Below are 16,438 nucleotides of genomic sequence, written 5' to 3' on the forward strand. Positions count from 1 at the left end.
GGCTTTTATAGAACTTTGCTGACTTTGAGAGTTGCCCTTGAACTGAGGATAGACAATCATGATAAAAGAAAGAAAAATAGCATAATAAGGGGCAATTTGAAGACTACACTAGAATACAGAAATTCATACTGGAGCAAAAGAATGTAACTCAGGATGGAGACTGATGGGAAATGCAGCTAAGTAAAAAAACATCTTGTCGACAACAAAAACAAAATAGAAGTCAGAAAGAGAAGCCACTTTATCAGAGGATGACAACTTCCATCCAGTGGATTGCTGATACATTTGCCATTTATCATCATAAAAACTCCCTCACCAGGAGAGTTAAGCCGTACGAACAATATCGCTTCATCCCGTCAGCTCATTTATCCGCACACGGCGCACATGACAATCTAAATTTATCCCCGTCAGCCTTGATTGGTCCTTGTGTTAAAGCATAACAGCATGTCAGACGCTTAATAAATTTGCCGTGAGAAGCAGACGAGAGAGCAATGCTGATGAGACGGACAGGGTCAAGGGAGGATGCAGGGCCGGAATGTGGCTGTTCGACCTTTGGATCCGGTGAACAGGAGGTCATCGGTGCAGTCGACGCAGAGCACGGCTTTGCTGTGTCCCTCCGCCACATGGACGCACTGCAGTGTGGAGGAGCGACTGCCTTTAGTGGGAGGCACTGGACTGATGATGCCCCTGTGAACAGACACACACACACACAACTCCATCAGACACCGCACTAGTATCTGAGCGAAGCACCAATCACACATCAACTCGCATATAAAGAAGACTTCAAGGACTGCCTATTTTCATCTACGTAACATATCAAAAATCAGGAACTTCTTGTCTCAAAGTGATGCAGAAAAATTAGTTCATGCGTTTGTCACTTCCAGACTGGACTACTGTAATTCTTTGTTATCAGGCTGCTCTTATAAATCTCTTAAGCCTCTCCAGTTGATTCAGAATGCTGCAGCACGTGTATTAACAAGAACTAAGAAAAGGGATCATATCACTCCTGTATTAACTTCTCTGCACTGGCTCCCTGTTAAATCAAGAATAGATTTTAAGGTACTTCTCCTCACCTACAAGGCACTTGCTGGTGAGGCACCGTTGTATCTTCAAGAGCTTGTAACACCGTATTGCCCTACAAGGCAACTGCGCTCCATAGATGCTGGGTTACTTGTTGTTCCTAGGGTTTTAAAAAGTAGGCTGGGGGCCAGAGCCTTCAGTTATCAAGCTCCTCTTTTGTGGAACCAGGTTCCACTTTCAGTCCGGGGGGCAGATTCGGTCAGCTCTTTTAAAGTAAAACTTAAAACGTTCCTCTTTGATTCTGCCTATAGTTAGGGCTGGCTCAGGTTAGTCCGGACCAGCCCTTAGTTGAGCTGCTATAGGCTTAGAATGCCGGGGGAATTCTTAGGACACACCGAGCTCCTCTCTCACGCTCTCGTTCTACCATAATTCAAGTTTTATTAATGCACATGACTAATTCAGCTTCTTTCCGGGAGATTTTTGTGTGCTTTCTCCCCTATCAGGTCTCCGTAGATCGTGGTTCCTTCGGGACCCTGGTCCTGACACCTACCGTGGCCATGCTGACGCCTGCTGCTGCCATCATCATCATTATTTTAGATATTAATCATATTACTTTACTCATAAACCGACATTACCCTCTCCTAAAGTCTCTGTGCTCTCCCTCCCCACAGGATTCTGTGGATGGTGGTTCTATCTGATGGTGGTTCTATGTGATGGTGGTTCTATCTGATGGTGGTTGCCCCTGCAGTGGTCCTGCTGTGCGCCTGGCTTACTACTCACAATTACTTGAATCATTTCTGTCATAGGAATTGCATGATTATACATTGTTCATTCTGTACACATGGCATCCATTGTAGTCTGTCCATCCCGGGAGTGGGATCCCTCCTCTGACGTTCTCCCTAAGGTTTCTTCCCTTTTTTCCCTCTTGTAAGGTTTTTTTTTTCATTTTTTGGGGAGTTTTTCCTGTGCCGATGGAGGGTTTCGGGGCAGAGGATGTTGTATGTGTACAGACTGTAAAGCCCTCTGAGGCAAATTTGTAATTTGCGATTTTGGGCTATACAAAATAAAATGACTTGACTTGACACACACACACACACACACACACACAAAACCAGAGTGGCCGATGAGCACGATGCTGCGGATGGAAAATAGGGAGAGGAGACAGAGAAAAGGGACCCAGTGACGTCACCAGTTACTGTGCCGCAGAGAGGAAGCCGGTTGTTGTGGGTTCAGGCTGGACGACACTGTTTGGGGTTAATCGTAATCACCCTCTGGAGAGAGAAGAGTGTCCATGAAGTGTTCAGGTCCGGTTAGTGTAGCGGTTGAACTGCCCCCAAGGGAAAAGAAATCCACCCCAGCAGTGATCCCTCAGTGAGCATAACAGAAAGTCGTACTTTGATAGATGGGAGAGCGGAGGGGAGGCCGAGCGGACGAGGTGGTCTGAGGACAGGTGGAGGCATCCGTTCTCCCTGGAGGGGAAGAGAGGACCCGATATCCCGGAGAGGTTGCAGAGTCAAACACCGATCGCTTCGTGTGCTTAACCACGTCCCTTTAATCATTTAGTATCGGATACGGCGCAGGGGCACCACAAGAACGGTGAGCCTTTCTAAAACATCTGGATCTTTTTCTGGATCCGTTTTGATGATTTGAAACCCGGTCCCGGTGTTTTTATAAAGGGTTGATGCCTTGACGACAAGAAGAAAAAAATGAAAACACTTCTCGTTTTGCCTTTGACCTGAAGAAGAGCTCATTTAGGAACCTACTTTTCACAACAACGTTATCAAAATCAGAGGAATGCAACATGGAGCTCGTTGTTGTATCTTTACGCACCAACATCTCACATCAGGGTGTAAATGTGGGCCTCACGCTTAATTAAAGCGCGGCACCAAGCTGTTCAGGCCGCCTGGCGGGAGGACGGCGCCGGGGCAGAAGCATATGCTGCATTCAGGTCCTCTGGGAGAGGAAAGTGTTCCCGCCCTCAGACCAGATCGAGCCAGACCTTACTGAGGTTTACCAAACGGCATTTATATATGAAGACGTCGTCCAGTCGAGCTGCTGGGACTCACAAGGGAAATATAAAGGTTGTCTTTTCCATTTGAAAAGTACCTAATCGCCTCGTTTCAGGGAAACATAAAAAATTGAAATGAATAAAATACCTGCATAGTGATAGGTTTTATCGAAGCATCCTGAATCCAAATAAAGCTCATGCGAGGCTGTAATGCACCACGGATGGATGAGAATAAATGCTGAGGCCTAAAAGAGTTCCTTCATTTAAAGTGTGCTGGTGGTTTAAACATTTCACGTTTTATTTGTTGTATGCAAGTGAATAAATCATAAAGGTATTTACATGACACATTTTCAGCCTTTGCACGCAAAGCTTAAAGTAGTGGGTGAAGTGAACAAGCAGTTGACGTGCACAGAGTTAAACGTGCACAGGAGTCATGCCAATAGTATAATTACCACTAAGCTTGCAGACCAGACCATTGATTGCCTTCCAGTATTGGATCATTTTATATTTTTCAATAATTCGACACGAAAGAGATTAAACTGGGATTTCCTCAATAAACTAAAATTCAGCACAGGTCAAAGGTCATCCCACCAGGCGCAGAGAATCCAGGAGCTTCCTCAAAGCAGGAGGAGTATTAGTGAGCATTAGTTATTTGGCTTTCCCCGACCTCTTACTGTTTAATCTCCTTGACCTTTGCCCTGTCGGCCGCCGCCTTGTCGTAGGTCTTCCTGCGAGCGAGTGGGGAAGGCTCCGGAGTTCGCTTTTCCAGCCCAGATGAAGTTCTGGAGCCAGAACTGATTGTTTCAGGTTGATTACGGTTATCCACAGACAACACAGGGACAGCACACAAAAAACAAAACAAAAAAACAACGGGAAGGATGTGAAAACAAAGTAGAAATGATGGAGTCAATGAAGAGATGAGCATGGAGCACACAGAAACACATGTTACCTGATAATTAAAGTCCCAAAACAGGGGGGGTTCTCCGCCGAGATCATGTTTACTGTGTGGACTAAAGTCTATATTTCGATTACTTTCTCTTGGCTAAGTGTAGCCAGTTGAAGCAGTCCATTAGTATTTCTGCACAACACTGAGTTAGAGAATAAATAAGCCATCCAGATGTTATTATCGCCTCCTCTCCACATGCTTCTACCTCGAAGGACTCATTGGCTGAAGGGGGGTAGGGTCATTTGATGCAAGGATGCTAAGAAATAATGTGAAATGGAATGAACTAAAGCAGAGGACGTAGCAGCAACATCAAACGTGCAGGAAGGAAAGAGGGAAGGAAGGACGTGTTAGCCACAGAGTGCCGGGCCTGGACTTACATGCTGCCCATTTTAGAGGAAAAGCCGGGGGAGAGAGCTGCGTAGTCCCTGACCGATGAGCCCGACGAGTCCACGTCACCTCCCCCGTCCGCCGCCGCCTCGGCCAACGGCAGCAGCAGCGGGCCCGGGAAGTCTGCAGTGGGCGCGTCGGGGGCGGAGTCACTGTTGGCGTACAGCAGCTCCATCTGAGTGGTGGTCCTCCGACGAGCCTAAGGGCGAGGATGAAATAGAGATGGATGATGGAACCAGGGGGACGGAGGGGGAGTGGTGCAGGCAGAGAACGAGGCGTGAGAGGTGGAGCAGCACCTTATTTCTTGATTTGGTCTCTCCACAGAGCTTCACGAGGTCCGATGTCAAGGTGCTGACGGGAACACAAAAGATGTTATTTGGTGTTAGTCAGAAGACAGAGTAGAGGAACTAGAAGGTAACAAACATTTGAAATATGTCACAAACACACCGTAGTACATGAATAAAAAGTGTTTGCACAGCTAAATGGGCAGTTGCATCATGTGTGTAAATATAATATAACATTAAGGGAAATAGTTCAGTTATGCTGTAAGTAATTATTTACGCTAATAATATATATGATTGAAATGAAGGTAATTATTTGAGGTAAATGGTTTATCTTCTAGATTATAACCTGCTCTTTAAATCTAAGGTATAGGGCAGCTTAATTCTTCATACGGCCTTATGTTCATATTGATTTAGTTTGAGAATTTGCTTCATAGTTCTAGAATAAAAATCTGTATATGTGCAAGATAACAAACATCAAACAAAATAAACGTGTAGCCGATGACACCACATAACAGCAGCAGAAAAACCAAACATAAAAACATAAAATATAAGTGGTAAGACGCATATGCAACTCACGTTCCCTCGGCAGACGGGCTCTGAGCAGACTCATCACTGCTGCTATCATCTCCATTCTCTGTCAAATGATATCAATAAATAATATTAAAGTTTGGAGAACTTCGCTGGGCCGGCGAGACCGAGACATCTGCTTATCACTTTCTAAAACGCTTCTCCTCCATCTCAATAATTCATCAATTTGCTCTTTTCCTCTAAAGGGAGAGGAGATTTTTACTTGAAATAAAAAAAAGCTGCTCAAAACGGGTGAAGAAAGGATGAACAAGGGGAGCGGATGAGGGCGGAGTCAGCGCGGAGCCATGCTGACACTTTCATCCTCACGCAGCATAGTCGCGGTCACATGGATGAAAATGAGGGGTCAGAGGTCAGAGTGAGGCCAGGTGTGGCGAGTTAGCGAGAGATGATGCGTAGTAAGAGGAATCATTAGTCTGTTGCTCCAGATGTGGGGGAGGGAGGGGTCAGGTGACCTACAGCATCCGCGCTGGGCCTGTGGAAGGGTCTCGGGTTAGCAGGGTGCTAAAGCATGGAGGCTGCAGCACACGAGGAGCTAGGAGGAGGAAGAGAGGATCCAGACGAGGGGGGAGTGGAGGGTTGTGTGTGTTGGGGGCGGGGGCGCACCGCATGCACCTGTTCCATGTTATGTTGCGTTAGTTGTTTCTTTTTAAAAGTGCAAAAAAAGGGGGAAGGAACCATGCGTTCATAAAGCCAGTTTCTTTATGAAACGGGGAGTGATGGTTTCACTTACCGGCCGGGACGTTACCTAGCTCTGCAAGGACGGGAGAGGACAAGAAAACAAAAAGAGGAAAACGTGGGGGAACAGAAAAAAAAGCAATACACAAATCAAAAACAGACTAAAAAAAATAAAGTGCCGCTTCTGTAAACCGAGCGTCCGGCTGAACACAGGCTGGGAAATAGATATGTACTAGATTTACAATAACGACCAGCTTCTGTTCAGCAGAAGGCAACAGGCAAGAGCAATAAATCCCATCATGCAACAGGACAAGAACCCGCAGGACGCCTTGAAAGGCCCAATGATCTGTAACGAACATGTTAAGTGGCAAATTAACCGAATCCATTTGTGGAAGGGAAACATATTCCATGAATTAAATCTGAAGCCCAGTTGTACTTGACATAAACCTAAAGAACACTTCCAGGAGGCGGGCCGGGTTGAAGCTCATCTTCACTTCCAACTCAACCCGGACTGACGAACTAACGGCGCGGAGGTCACCTTGCAGCGCGTTCCCCAGCAGCGCGTCCAGCTCCGGGTTGAACTCGGCCTTCTCCTTCAGCATGTGAAAGAGCAGCTGGTTCTGCGTGGCGCTTGTGATCTCAGTCTGCTTCAGCCGACCCTCCATCACCTTCACCTGGGACTCCTTCTGGGCGGCCTGGAGGCCCTGAGGAGGTCAAAACAAGGACATAATGCACGACAACACCGATCATGCACGACAACACCGACTCCAGTAAATTACATCATCATGATGTGGATTGAATGTCTAAATGCAGTGGCATGATCTTCATCAGGTACCTTGTTGATGGCCATTGACATGAAGTGATCCAACAGGAAACGCGCCTCCGTCAGCGTGCAGGAACTAACCACGGCGGAAATATCCACCGTGTCGCCTTCCTCCTGTAACAGAGAAAAGAAAAACATCAGCGAGTTCATATCCAGCGTGCGAGTGAATCTCCTTTCCGTTCTCCACCTTGGTCTCCTCCATCTGCATGATGTTGGCCTGACAGTCGGCGATGCCGTCGTTGATGTAGTCGATGTTGGCCGTCAAAGCATCCACTTCCTCGTTGAGCGGAAGTGCCGCCTTCTCCGCCTCGGGGCCATCCCTGAGCAGACGGTCCCTCTTCCTAATGACCTTCTCTTTGCGCTTGGTCAGCTCTTCCCGTTGCTAAGGAACAAAAAACACGCAGACCTCAGGCCTCACCCTTTTTCTGCCCCTGGCGGCAGATCCGAGGTCAGAAGCCGATGACACTGGTTGTAACACAAGTTGCTGGCGCAGCCTTACCTTGAGGAGGCGGTTCATGTCGGCCTCCATGTTGGAGATGGTCATCCTCTGCATGATGACGTCAGTGATCCGGCGTTCTAGAGACTGCCATTTGTTGCGTGCGATTCTGGTGGAGTAAATCCCCACTGTGCGCCTGTAGGACGACCTGCAGGCAGGCACGCACACCACATGCATAAACACGTTATGTATTCCTATCCATCATGGAGAATGTGCAAAGAGGATCGTACACACACACACACACACACACACACACACACACACACACACACACACACACAGAGACCCACCGCGTGCCATTGGGAGCAGCGTTACCGGAGGAGTACAGGCGTCCGGATGGAGGTCTGTAGCTGGAGTCCTGCACCGCCTCTTTCCTGATGACCTTACCGGAGGTGGGCCTGGCCTGCCTCCTCAGAGCAGTCACCTGACGCACGACGCACGCGGGGAAAAACAAATCAACAAGTGTGACGGGGGGGGCGGGGACGCCACATGTGTTGTTCCGACGCTGCTCACCTCCTCGGTCTTCCTCCTCAGAATGAGCTCCTGCTGCCGTTTCTGAGCCTCCAGCAGCTTCAGCTGGTGCTGTAACGCAGCGGGGAGTCAACCACAGTCAGGTGACGGCGACTGAAACTCCCCGATCGGATTAAAGTGCAGTTAAAAAACCCAAAAAGAACCTCTTGCTTGCGCTGGTCCTTCTTCAGCGACGCTATCTCTCGGTTTCGCCGAGACTCGTTCATCCTGTTCTTCTCCTGCTGCTCCTTCATCTGCTTCATGAGGCGGACCTGGAACACCACATCAGACCATGTGGGGCACTGATACCACCCACCCACCCACACCCACACACAGCTCAACTTCTAGAATCCTCCCTGACGACGGTGAGCGTCCCATGCCGTGACCCACCTTGGTCTTCTTCATCTCCGCCACGTCCACCTGAAGCTTCCTCAGCTGCTTCTCGTACTGCGACTGGTTCTTCAGGAGGCGGGCGTGCTCCTTCTGCGCCGACTGCAGCTTCTGGAGCTCCTTGTTCATCACGCTCAGCTTCTTCTCGTATTCGGCCTTGATCTTGCGCGACTTGTCGTCCGTGCCGGTTTCGACTGTATCTGAAAAGTGTGCACGGAAAACTGATATTTGCCTTTTTTTCTGTAATGGTTTAAAACTTTGATCTGCTGTCGTCAAAGAGTCTCTTTTGTGTGCTTTTTGTTCTTGTTTCTAATAAGGAGAGCTGAACACTCCTCGTCCTTTTAGAATCTGCATGCAGCGCCGCTTTGATCCATCTGGCTGTCATCTTTGAAGGATCCTCTGAAGTACCTCGTTTTTTTTTTTCGAAAGCAAAGATTAAATGGTTAGATCAAACATAAAAGCTGAGATATAAATTCTCCCAGATGGAAGTAGGACACGCGAGAACTTAAATGTACTCTGTTTTAAGTCTGAAATAAACTCATCAAAAAGCCCGGAGGCGCCCGGTGGAGGCGGTTCTGTGTCCTCAGATCCCGAGAGGGTAAATGGTGGAGCTCTTACTCATGTTCTGCAGCACGCGGTCCCTCTCCAGCTGCGTGTCCCTAATCTTGCACTGCAGCATCATCAGCTTCTGCTCGTACTGCTGCTTGAGCGTGTGCAGCCGCCGCTGGCTGTTCTCCAGCTCGTCAATCAGCTTCTGCTTGATGGCGATCTCGCAGGTGATGTTGGCCAGGTCAGCCTGGAAGTTCTCTGTGTGAAAAGACGCAAATTCATCTTTGAAATCATTTCAACACGTGGTCAATATTTGTTTTAAATGAAAACCAGGCAAAGGGTTTCCCGTTGCAATATTACGGCTAAGAAGTGTTTTTATACTTTCGGCATTGTGCATGTTTCATTTTACTGAATAACTATTTTATGTACTCCCGTTCTATTATATAATCATGTTTGCTGCTTACTGGTGGAGCAGCTCCCCCTTGTGGTGAAACAGACCCCCCCCCCCACCCCCCACCTCACTTACCTTTTTCATCCGTCTCCGAGTCGGAATCATCAGAGCTCTCCTCCACGTCCATCTCCTCTTCTTCCTCCTCCTCTTCCTCCTCTCCTTCCTCATGGTCGCTGCCTTCCTGGACCTCCTGCGGGATGACACGCTGTCGCTTTAACATGCTGAGGCACTACTCAATGCATTTTCTTTTTATGGCGTAAAAAGGTGAAACAACAATCATACAGTGTCTGCCTCCTCGGGGACTCGCTCGGTGGATTCCTTCTCAGCGCCCTTCTCCTGCTCGTTGTCGGGAACCTCCTCCTTGCCGGCACTGAAAGATTCAGACGTGTCAGAGAGTCTGAGGCTCACACACCAGAACTAAACGGCTAAATATCTGCAGGGTTTAGTCGGCAGGGAGAACATTTTGTAATCAGGTCTTTTTGACAAACAAACTGTTTATGGACGTAAGCTGGTGCCTCAAACAGACACAATGCTTCTCTGCTTTCGTGAGATTGTTTGTGGAAAAGACAAAGTACGGAGGCTTCCCAAGTCCGAACAAAACCAGGAAAAGCAAAATGAAGCAGGGAGGGAATTAGGGAGGGATTAATAAAGTGTGTGTTGGATTCATATTTATCCAAACACCTAGCAGGGGCAGCAATGATGTGCCCAAACTCCCCTGGTTAAGATGACCAAAATGTAAAAGAACAGCTTCATATGTGACCTGCATGCTCAAACTTACAACTATTTTTTGGAGAGTCTAAAACCTTTAACACCAATAATCTAAATAGAAGGATCTTAAGAAATAAAAGGATCAGAGTGTCATCGTCATCTCCCTGGAGGCCTGATCTGAACTGTAGTGAGCTTCAATCTTTCCAAAAAGGAAAAAGAAAGCAGGGATGCAGCGTGATGGTTTAAAGAATGAGCGGAGGGGTTTACAGGAAAGATTAAACTGGAAAGAGTGATAAGAGGTCAATATATAGATATATATCTATATATATAGATATATATAGATATACACGCTCACTCCAAGTGGGGGGAAACGCCTGCGCAAAATAAGGAAAACGTAAAATAAAACTGCTGACTCGGGGTAAGCAGAGGATGGGGAGGTTGGAAGCTCAGACAAACCTGGCGTCATCAACCTCTTCCACCTCCTCCTCCCTTTCCTCCCGCTCTCTCTCCTCCAACAGATGCTGGAGTCTTCGGGGGTCGAGTGAAGGGGTCAAACGAGAGAAGGAAGCGAGAGATGAACGGAGAGAAGGAAGAATGGAGGGAACAATGATCCCAGGAAGCTTTCATCCACCTCTACAGCGCCCAACAACAACACAACTGAGATGGTAACACACGCTTATCAGCACTAGGACACATCATCACAAACACTAAACTGTGTTAAATAGGTTTTTCACAATAAAAATCCCAACAGTCACGGAGACGTTTTCATCTGCAGCAACACATCCAATCCATTTGATTTGTTTGTCCAAAGTATCGGTACCTTTTCTTTTTCTTTTTTTCTCGCTTCTTCAGTTTCTCCAGGTCCTTCTTGGCAAGCTCGATGATGTCAGAGGTCTCTTTCTCGGGGGCCAGCAGCGAGGGGGCCCCGTACAGGGACTGCCGGTTGGAGGCGCGAGACAGATTCTTCCTCAGGTTCTCGTTCACGGCTTCGCTCTCCAGCAGTTTGGCTCTGTGTGACATTTAAACAGCAAAGTCCAAAATGAAGCCATGTCTCTCTCTAACTTTATTGTTGTGATTAAATAATGAATAAAATTTATCACAATCATCCCCGAAAAGTAAACTTTTGGGGCACACACACCAACCCCTCCCCCCAGTATGGTTTATAATGAAGTATTACTGTATAAAGTGTACATAGAATTGAATTGGGGGAGAGCTAGCATCAGCATAATCTACTTACCGGAGATCTTCAATCTCTTTGATGTAACCGTGAATCATGTTTCCGATTTCTTCAGAAGCCCCTTCACCTGGAAAGAGAATAAAGACCTTCATTTTTGGGGATTTTATGACGCGTTTCCATCGAGCGGTATGGTACGATACGGGTCGGGTCGGGTCTGTTAACTATGATTTGGCGAGCGTTTCCACCGCCAACAACCAATCAACGTTCTGCAGTGAGTCTAGCTCCACCCTTTAGTACCAAACAACTGTGCCAGGTACCCCAACGGAAGGGTACCCAAAAAGTGGTACGGTACGGTTCGGATTTTTGGTACCATTCTCAACTTTTGGCAGTGGAGACACAAATAAAAGGGTACCGACCCGACCCGTACCGTACCGCTTGGTGGAAAGCGGTACTCGCTGCAGCCTCACAGATGAGCGGCATCAAGATGGAGCTTTGAGGATTAAAAATGATGTAAGAAAGGCAAGGGTGACCCACCCGCCCTGGTGATGGTCTGGTTGGCCTGGTCGCTGAGCAGCTGGGTGAGCCGCGCCCTCTGAGCGTCGATGGTCTCCTGCATTGCCTTCACCCTAACCCTCAGGTTGCCGTTCTCTGTCTGCAGCATGGAGTTCTCGTGGAACATGTCGCTGAAGCTCTCCGCGCCGTCTTCGCCCGTCAGGCGTTTACCCTGCAGGGAGGCGGGCTCAGCTGTTTTTTCTGACACATTTTTTTCCATATATATATATATATATTTATTCTCTTTAACTGCTCTTACCGTCTTGTACTCCATCAGCTCCATCTGCAGGCGAGCGATCTCCGTCCTGAGGACGCTGATCTGCTGGCTGGCCTTGTCCTGGTTCACCATCACCTTGTTCTTGATGTTCCTCGCCCGGTTGGCATATTTGAGCGAGTTAAGCGTCTCCATGAAGTCCCGGTCGGACGGGCTGATGCAGGCGATCATCACTGTTTGGCTGATGAGGCACGTTGCTGCATGTTAGTACCGTCACATTGCAATGTGCACTTTGAAACAAGACGCATGCATGAAAATGAAGCAAAGCAGAGCTTTTTCGAGACGCTACTTGAGGAAAAACGTGAGCAGAGGTGACCACCCACCTGTTCCCTCCTAACGAGTCCTGCAGTAGGCGGGTCAGTTTGGAGTCCCTGTAAGGCACGTGAGAGGAGCGCTTGCTGCGGTCACCCAGAGCGCTGATTACATTCCCCAGAGCGAGCTGCAGCAAAGAGGAGAAACGTGGTTCAATGGGATGGAAGTTTACTCCTGATGGTTTCTATCAATAACCAAATGGGTTTTATAGTCTTCTGTGCCCTTATTAGTAACTTTAGTTATTAGTAACTACAAGTTAAACTATACTTGATGTCTAGATTGTGCAGCCATGAACGCTGGTCATTTATGGGACTCAGCCACTAGGTGGCAGTCTAGCTCCACCTCCCTGAGTGACCTCGCTGAGCAGGGAGGTGTGGGGGGGAGCTTACCAGGCCACAGTTGATCGAGATGCCCTCTTTGGCCCGGTCGCCCGTCGCCCCGGTCCTCTTCAGCCTCTCTGATCCGGCGAGGTCCACGAAGTGAAACTTGGCCGTCAGCGTCTCGTACTCGTCCACCTCAGAGTTTCCGTTGGACACCCTGTTGTTGCTCTCGCTTTCTTGCTGAGCAGACGAAAACACAGGAAAAAAAAGTTAAATGCACGGCAAAATTTCTGCAACATTAACAGCAGAGAGGCGGCGAGACCGTACGCACATTGTCGGAGGCACAGACGCGCACTTGGCACAGGTGGATGGTGAAGATGGCGTGCGATCGGGAGCTCTGGACGTTCATCTGAGTGCTGGCCGTGGTGCGGGACAGAGCACCGAGCTTCAGGCACTGCATCATCTGAACGGGCACAGAGCGAGAACAAGTTCATATTAACTCGTAAAATCCTTTCGATACAGCTGTGGGAGAAGAAAAACAACACGCACGCACGCACGCACGCACGCACGCACGCACACGCACACGCACACACCTCGGCCTCGCAGGACACGGCCCGCGTGGTCACTCCCACGGTGTAGATTCCCCCAGCGGCGTCCTCGTGGATCTTGATGTGCGATTTCTGCTTCATGTCTCGCGTGGAGTCAAACAGGTCCAGAACATCCTCATTGTAGAGCTGCAGGAAGAAGACAAACCGCCCGTACGTCATAATTAAACAATGATAATGGTAGTGAAGATGCCATGTAAACCCCTCCGGTGTCACTGCACTTAATCATTTCCCCTTTCTGTTCGGACCTCCAGGAACTGGGCGTTGATCTTGAACTCGGGCGCCGGGCGGCCCTGCTCCTGCGCCGCCCGGCGCCGCTCCTCGATGCCCCTGAAGAGGTGGTGCACGGCGCGCGGGATGATGCCCAGCTCCTCATCAGTGATGTTCATGTCAAAGCCCGTCCCCATGGTGTAGGTCTTCCCGGAGCCCGTCTTTAGAGACAAAAATAAACAAGAGACACGTTTTTAATGACGCCTACAATGTGCCGTAAAGGAAGAAGATTCTTTCCCACAATGCCTTGTCACATCCCCTAAAGATGACATTGCATGGATCTGGGGTTTGATTTAATTGTATTTTTATCTCTAAACCTAGATTAGTCCCAGTAAAGCCACGGCGGCGATTGGGTCGTATCGAGGCCAAACCGAGCCACAGGAAGCCGTTACTGGGGAGATACAGATTAATGTGGACACGCATTAAAAATGCATCGCTGTCTAGAAAAGAAAAAAAAAGTGTGCGTGTGTGTGCGCGCGCTTCACTTCCTTTAGAATTGAGTGCCATGCAGCAGAAGCGGTCGCCAAGGCAACTGTAGCAGTGAGGAGGAGGAGGGGCGGGGGGCTTTGAGGCCTGAACGTGCACGTTATTCCCGTGTGGGGTGGGGAAGAGAAGAGGGAGTAACTCAGGAGTGGATTCTTTTCAGGTCACATGAACCGGCAGCTTATTTTCTAAAATCTTTAGAGTACAGTGTACAAGTACACTGGTTGGTGCCAGTGTACTGTATTAATAGTGAGAGAGGGGTACCACTCTGCTCTCTCTGAGCCCTCCCTTTCCTTGCTGGAGTTCTTTCATTTTTCATTTTCCCACTGGGGTCGAGGTCTCCTTTCACCCAAACGTCAACACTCTCCACACAGACGAGGACAAAAGACTCGCCTGTCCATACGCAAAGACGGTGGCGTTGTAGCCCTCAAAGCAGCCCTCGATCAGCTTCTCCGTGCAGCTGGCGTACACGGCCTCCTGCTGGGAGTCCATGTCGAACATGTAGTCGTACGTAAAGGACTTGTCTTTGCCCAGGATCACCTGGGGCTCCCCGGGCATCACGTACGTGCAGATGTGACATCCCTCGATCTTCTCCCTGGCCAGCTGTGGACGAATCCTGCAGAAATGCAGAAAACAAATAAATCAATAGTGTCTCAGGGGATCAAACCTGTAAGCAACCACCTGCTCCGTGCAGCGTTGGACGAGGGCCGGATCTCGGCTGGCAATCAACGTGCCGCTTTAGTGGAATTTACACCTGCATTGGTGTCATTTAACAACCACCCGCTGGAAGCACCGGAAACACCCCCCACCCCACCCCGTTTAGATCAAAAGTGGTATTTAGACGTGAGTGTGCTTTTCCACCGTCCTAAATCTCAGGAACATACTGAACTTGTTTCTGTGATTGCGAAACGAAATTTTCATCCGCTCCAGATGTGCGGTTTTCTGTAAAAGATGAGTGCCCAAAACATCCTAATCTGACCAAACACTGCCAGCTGGGTTAATACGTACTGCTATAGTGAGTCTGTCAGTCTGCCTGTGGCCCCCCCCCCACATTTTTTGAACAGATTTAGACGTAAAACACTGATGGATACATCATGGTATAGCAATAAGGAATAAAGTCTATATTAGAAACTAATTGGAAAATAATATATCTTAGGTATGTATTGGTTATATTCATAAGATTGCGATAAAGAAAAGTCGAGGTCAGGAATCCATTCATTCTGGTGCACTTTGGGGAGAAGCTTTTTGAATCGGTTCATCAGATCGTCTCAGCCCCCCAGGCGCTCCTCGCAGCGGGGGCAGAACACGGGAACTCATTTTCTAAAAAAGGTCCGAAGAGACCCAAACATCGCTTCGACGTACTGATGCACTGTACTTGCGTTTGATGTACTGACTAACAAATATCTCCCGAGGATCGAGATGCAGAGCTGCTCTACTTCCAACCCCAGGCTTCACTAAACAAGAAAGAAATGTTGTGGCTCTATGAAATATAGCAATACTTCTTTAGAAATGAGGCTTGTGAGAGGACTCTCTCGGGGTAAAAAGAGCACCTGACAGCGGCTCTGTCCTGTGTGGTGAAGGCCCTCATTGTGCCTGCGGCGAGGGGGGAGAGGGGGGCGGGGACAATGTGGCGAGGGGAGCACAGTGCAGCCATTGTGTCCCGTCTGAGCGACCCCGGATCACGGAGCTGCCGCCAACGCCGCGGGATTATGGCGAGGGAGGAGGGAACCGGGCTGCAGGTCGTGAACGAAGATTCTGACTCCTCCGCGTCCGGTTCAGATCTCTGTTCCTGCTCCTCAAACAGCGGACCCCGGTGACGGGCGTCAGAGGGCTGATCGCTCTTTGGCACTTTGTCTCAGTGATGGAAAAGGAATCAAAATGATGTCATTATGGCAGCAGGTGCAAATATGCAAAGACGTGTCTCAAAATGCGGTTTTCTTTTAATTGTTTATTTATTTGAAACAATAAAAAAAATATCAAGAAACCTCCATCAACACATTCAAGTGTTTAAAGACCTAAAAATCTACTTTTCCCAAGTATTGGGAGCATAATGATGCTTTTGTCGATCTAAATTCTCTTTTTTAAATTGTTTTTAAGCTGGTGAATTTATATTCCTGGTAACAAAAATACTATAACTACTCTATTGTTATTTATTTATTTAATAATCTGATTATGGGCACAACTCTGCCAACACACTTTAAAAGGGGTAAAACATTACTAATTAACATTGAAAAACTGCATTGCTGGATGGATAATGGGCCAAGGGACAGCCCTCTGTGGGCCCAACTGGAGTTATCCTCTTCCAAGTTCTCCCTTCAATCCCTCATCACGGCACGACTGCCACTTGAAATCCACGGGATCTCAGAAAATCCAATAGTAACTAACTCTCTCAAAATTTGGGTACAATTCTGTAAACATTTTGGGCTCATTCTCACCATCGGTGTCAGACCCCATCTTTTGCGTCTGGCGCAACAGAGGCTTGTGTAAGATCAGGGACTTTTACGACAATGGAGACTTTACGGATTTTACAGGACTGTCATCTAGGTTTGACTTGCCTAAATCTAACCTCTTCCGTTTTCTACAGATAAGACACTATTAAATCGGAATACCCTC

General features: G+C 48.2%; 1 protein-coding gene across 10 annotated transcripts in view; it reads right to left on the reverse strand.

The window, feature by feature from the left end:
• The window catches only part of kif21a (kinesin family member 21A), a 28,471-nt gene that overhangs the window by 3,323 nt on the left and 8,710 nt on the right, over positions 1–16,438 (reverse strand). Inside the window, exons 2-29 of one of the 10 annotated variants that reach the window (XM_040162262.2) lie at positions 14,219–14,441; positions 13,321–13,503; positions 13,061–13,201; positions 12,799–12,930; positions 12,537–12,707; positions 12,159–12,274; positions 11,821–12,016; positions 11,544–11,733; positions 11,070–11,136; positions 10,653–10,841; positions 10,289–10,360; positions 9,407–9,494; positions 9,200–9,314; positions 8,743–8,931; positions 8,125–8,324; positions 7,899–8,006; positions 7,738–7,806; positions 7,515–7,648; positions 7,228–7,372; positions 6,916–7,110; positions 6,741–6,842; positions 6,444–6,609; positions 5,961–5,981; positions 5,219–5,276; positions 4,655–4,709; positions 4,349–4,557; positions 3,700–3,807; positions 548–684 (exon numbers count right to left, since the gene is read on the reverse strand). In XM_040162262.2, the coding sequence (XP_040018196.2) occupies positions 548–684; positions 3,700–3,807; positions 4,349–4,557; positions 4,655–4,709; positions 5,219–5,276; positions 5,961–5,981; positions 6,444–6,609; positions 6,741–6,842; positions 6,916–7,110; positions 7,228–7,372; positions 7,515–7,648; positions 7,738–7,806; positions 7,899–8,006; positions 8,125–8,324; positions 8,743–8,931; positions 9,200–9,314; positions 9,407–9,494; positions 10,289–10,360; positions 10,653–10,841; positions 11,070–11,136; positions 11,544–11,733; positions 11,821–12,016; positions 12,159–12,274; positions 12,537–12,707; positions 12,799–12,930; positions 13,061–13,201; positions 13,321–13,503; positions 14,219–14,441 (3,779 nt within the window). Of the gene's footprint in view, positions 1–547; positions 685–3,699; positions 3,820–4,348; positions 4,558–4,654; positions 4,710–5,218; positions 5,277–5,960; positions 5,982–6,443; positions 6,610–6,740; positions 6,843–6,915; positions 7,111–7,227; positions 7,373–7,514; positions 7,649–7,737; positions 7,807–7,898; positions 8,007–8,124; positions 8,325–8,742; positions 8,932–9,199; positions 9,315–9,406; positions 9,495–10,288; positions 10,361–10,652; positions 10,842–11,069; positions 11,137–11,543; positions 11,734–11,820; positions 12,017–12,158; positions 12,275–12,536; positions 12,708–12,798; positions 12,931–13,060; positions 13,202–13,320; positions 13,504–14,218; positions 14,442–16,438 lie in introns of all 10 variants that reach the window. The other 9 variants (XM_040162261.2, XM_040162264.2, XM_078082907.1 and 6 more) reach the window with 9 other exon arrangements.

This window comes from Gasterosteus aculeatus, chromosome X (assembly GCF_964276395.1).
Source record: "Gasterosteus aculeatus chromosome X, fGasAcu3.hap1.1, whole genome shotgun sequence".
Taxonomy (NCBI): Eukaryota; Metazoa; Chordata; class Actinopteri; order Perciformes; family Gasterosteidae; genus Gasterosteus; species Gasterosteus aculeatus.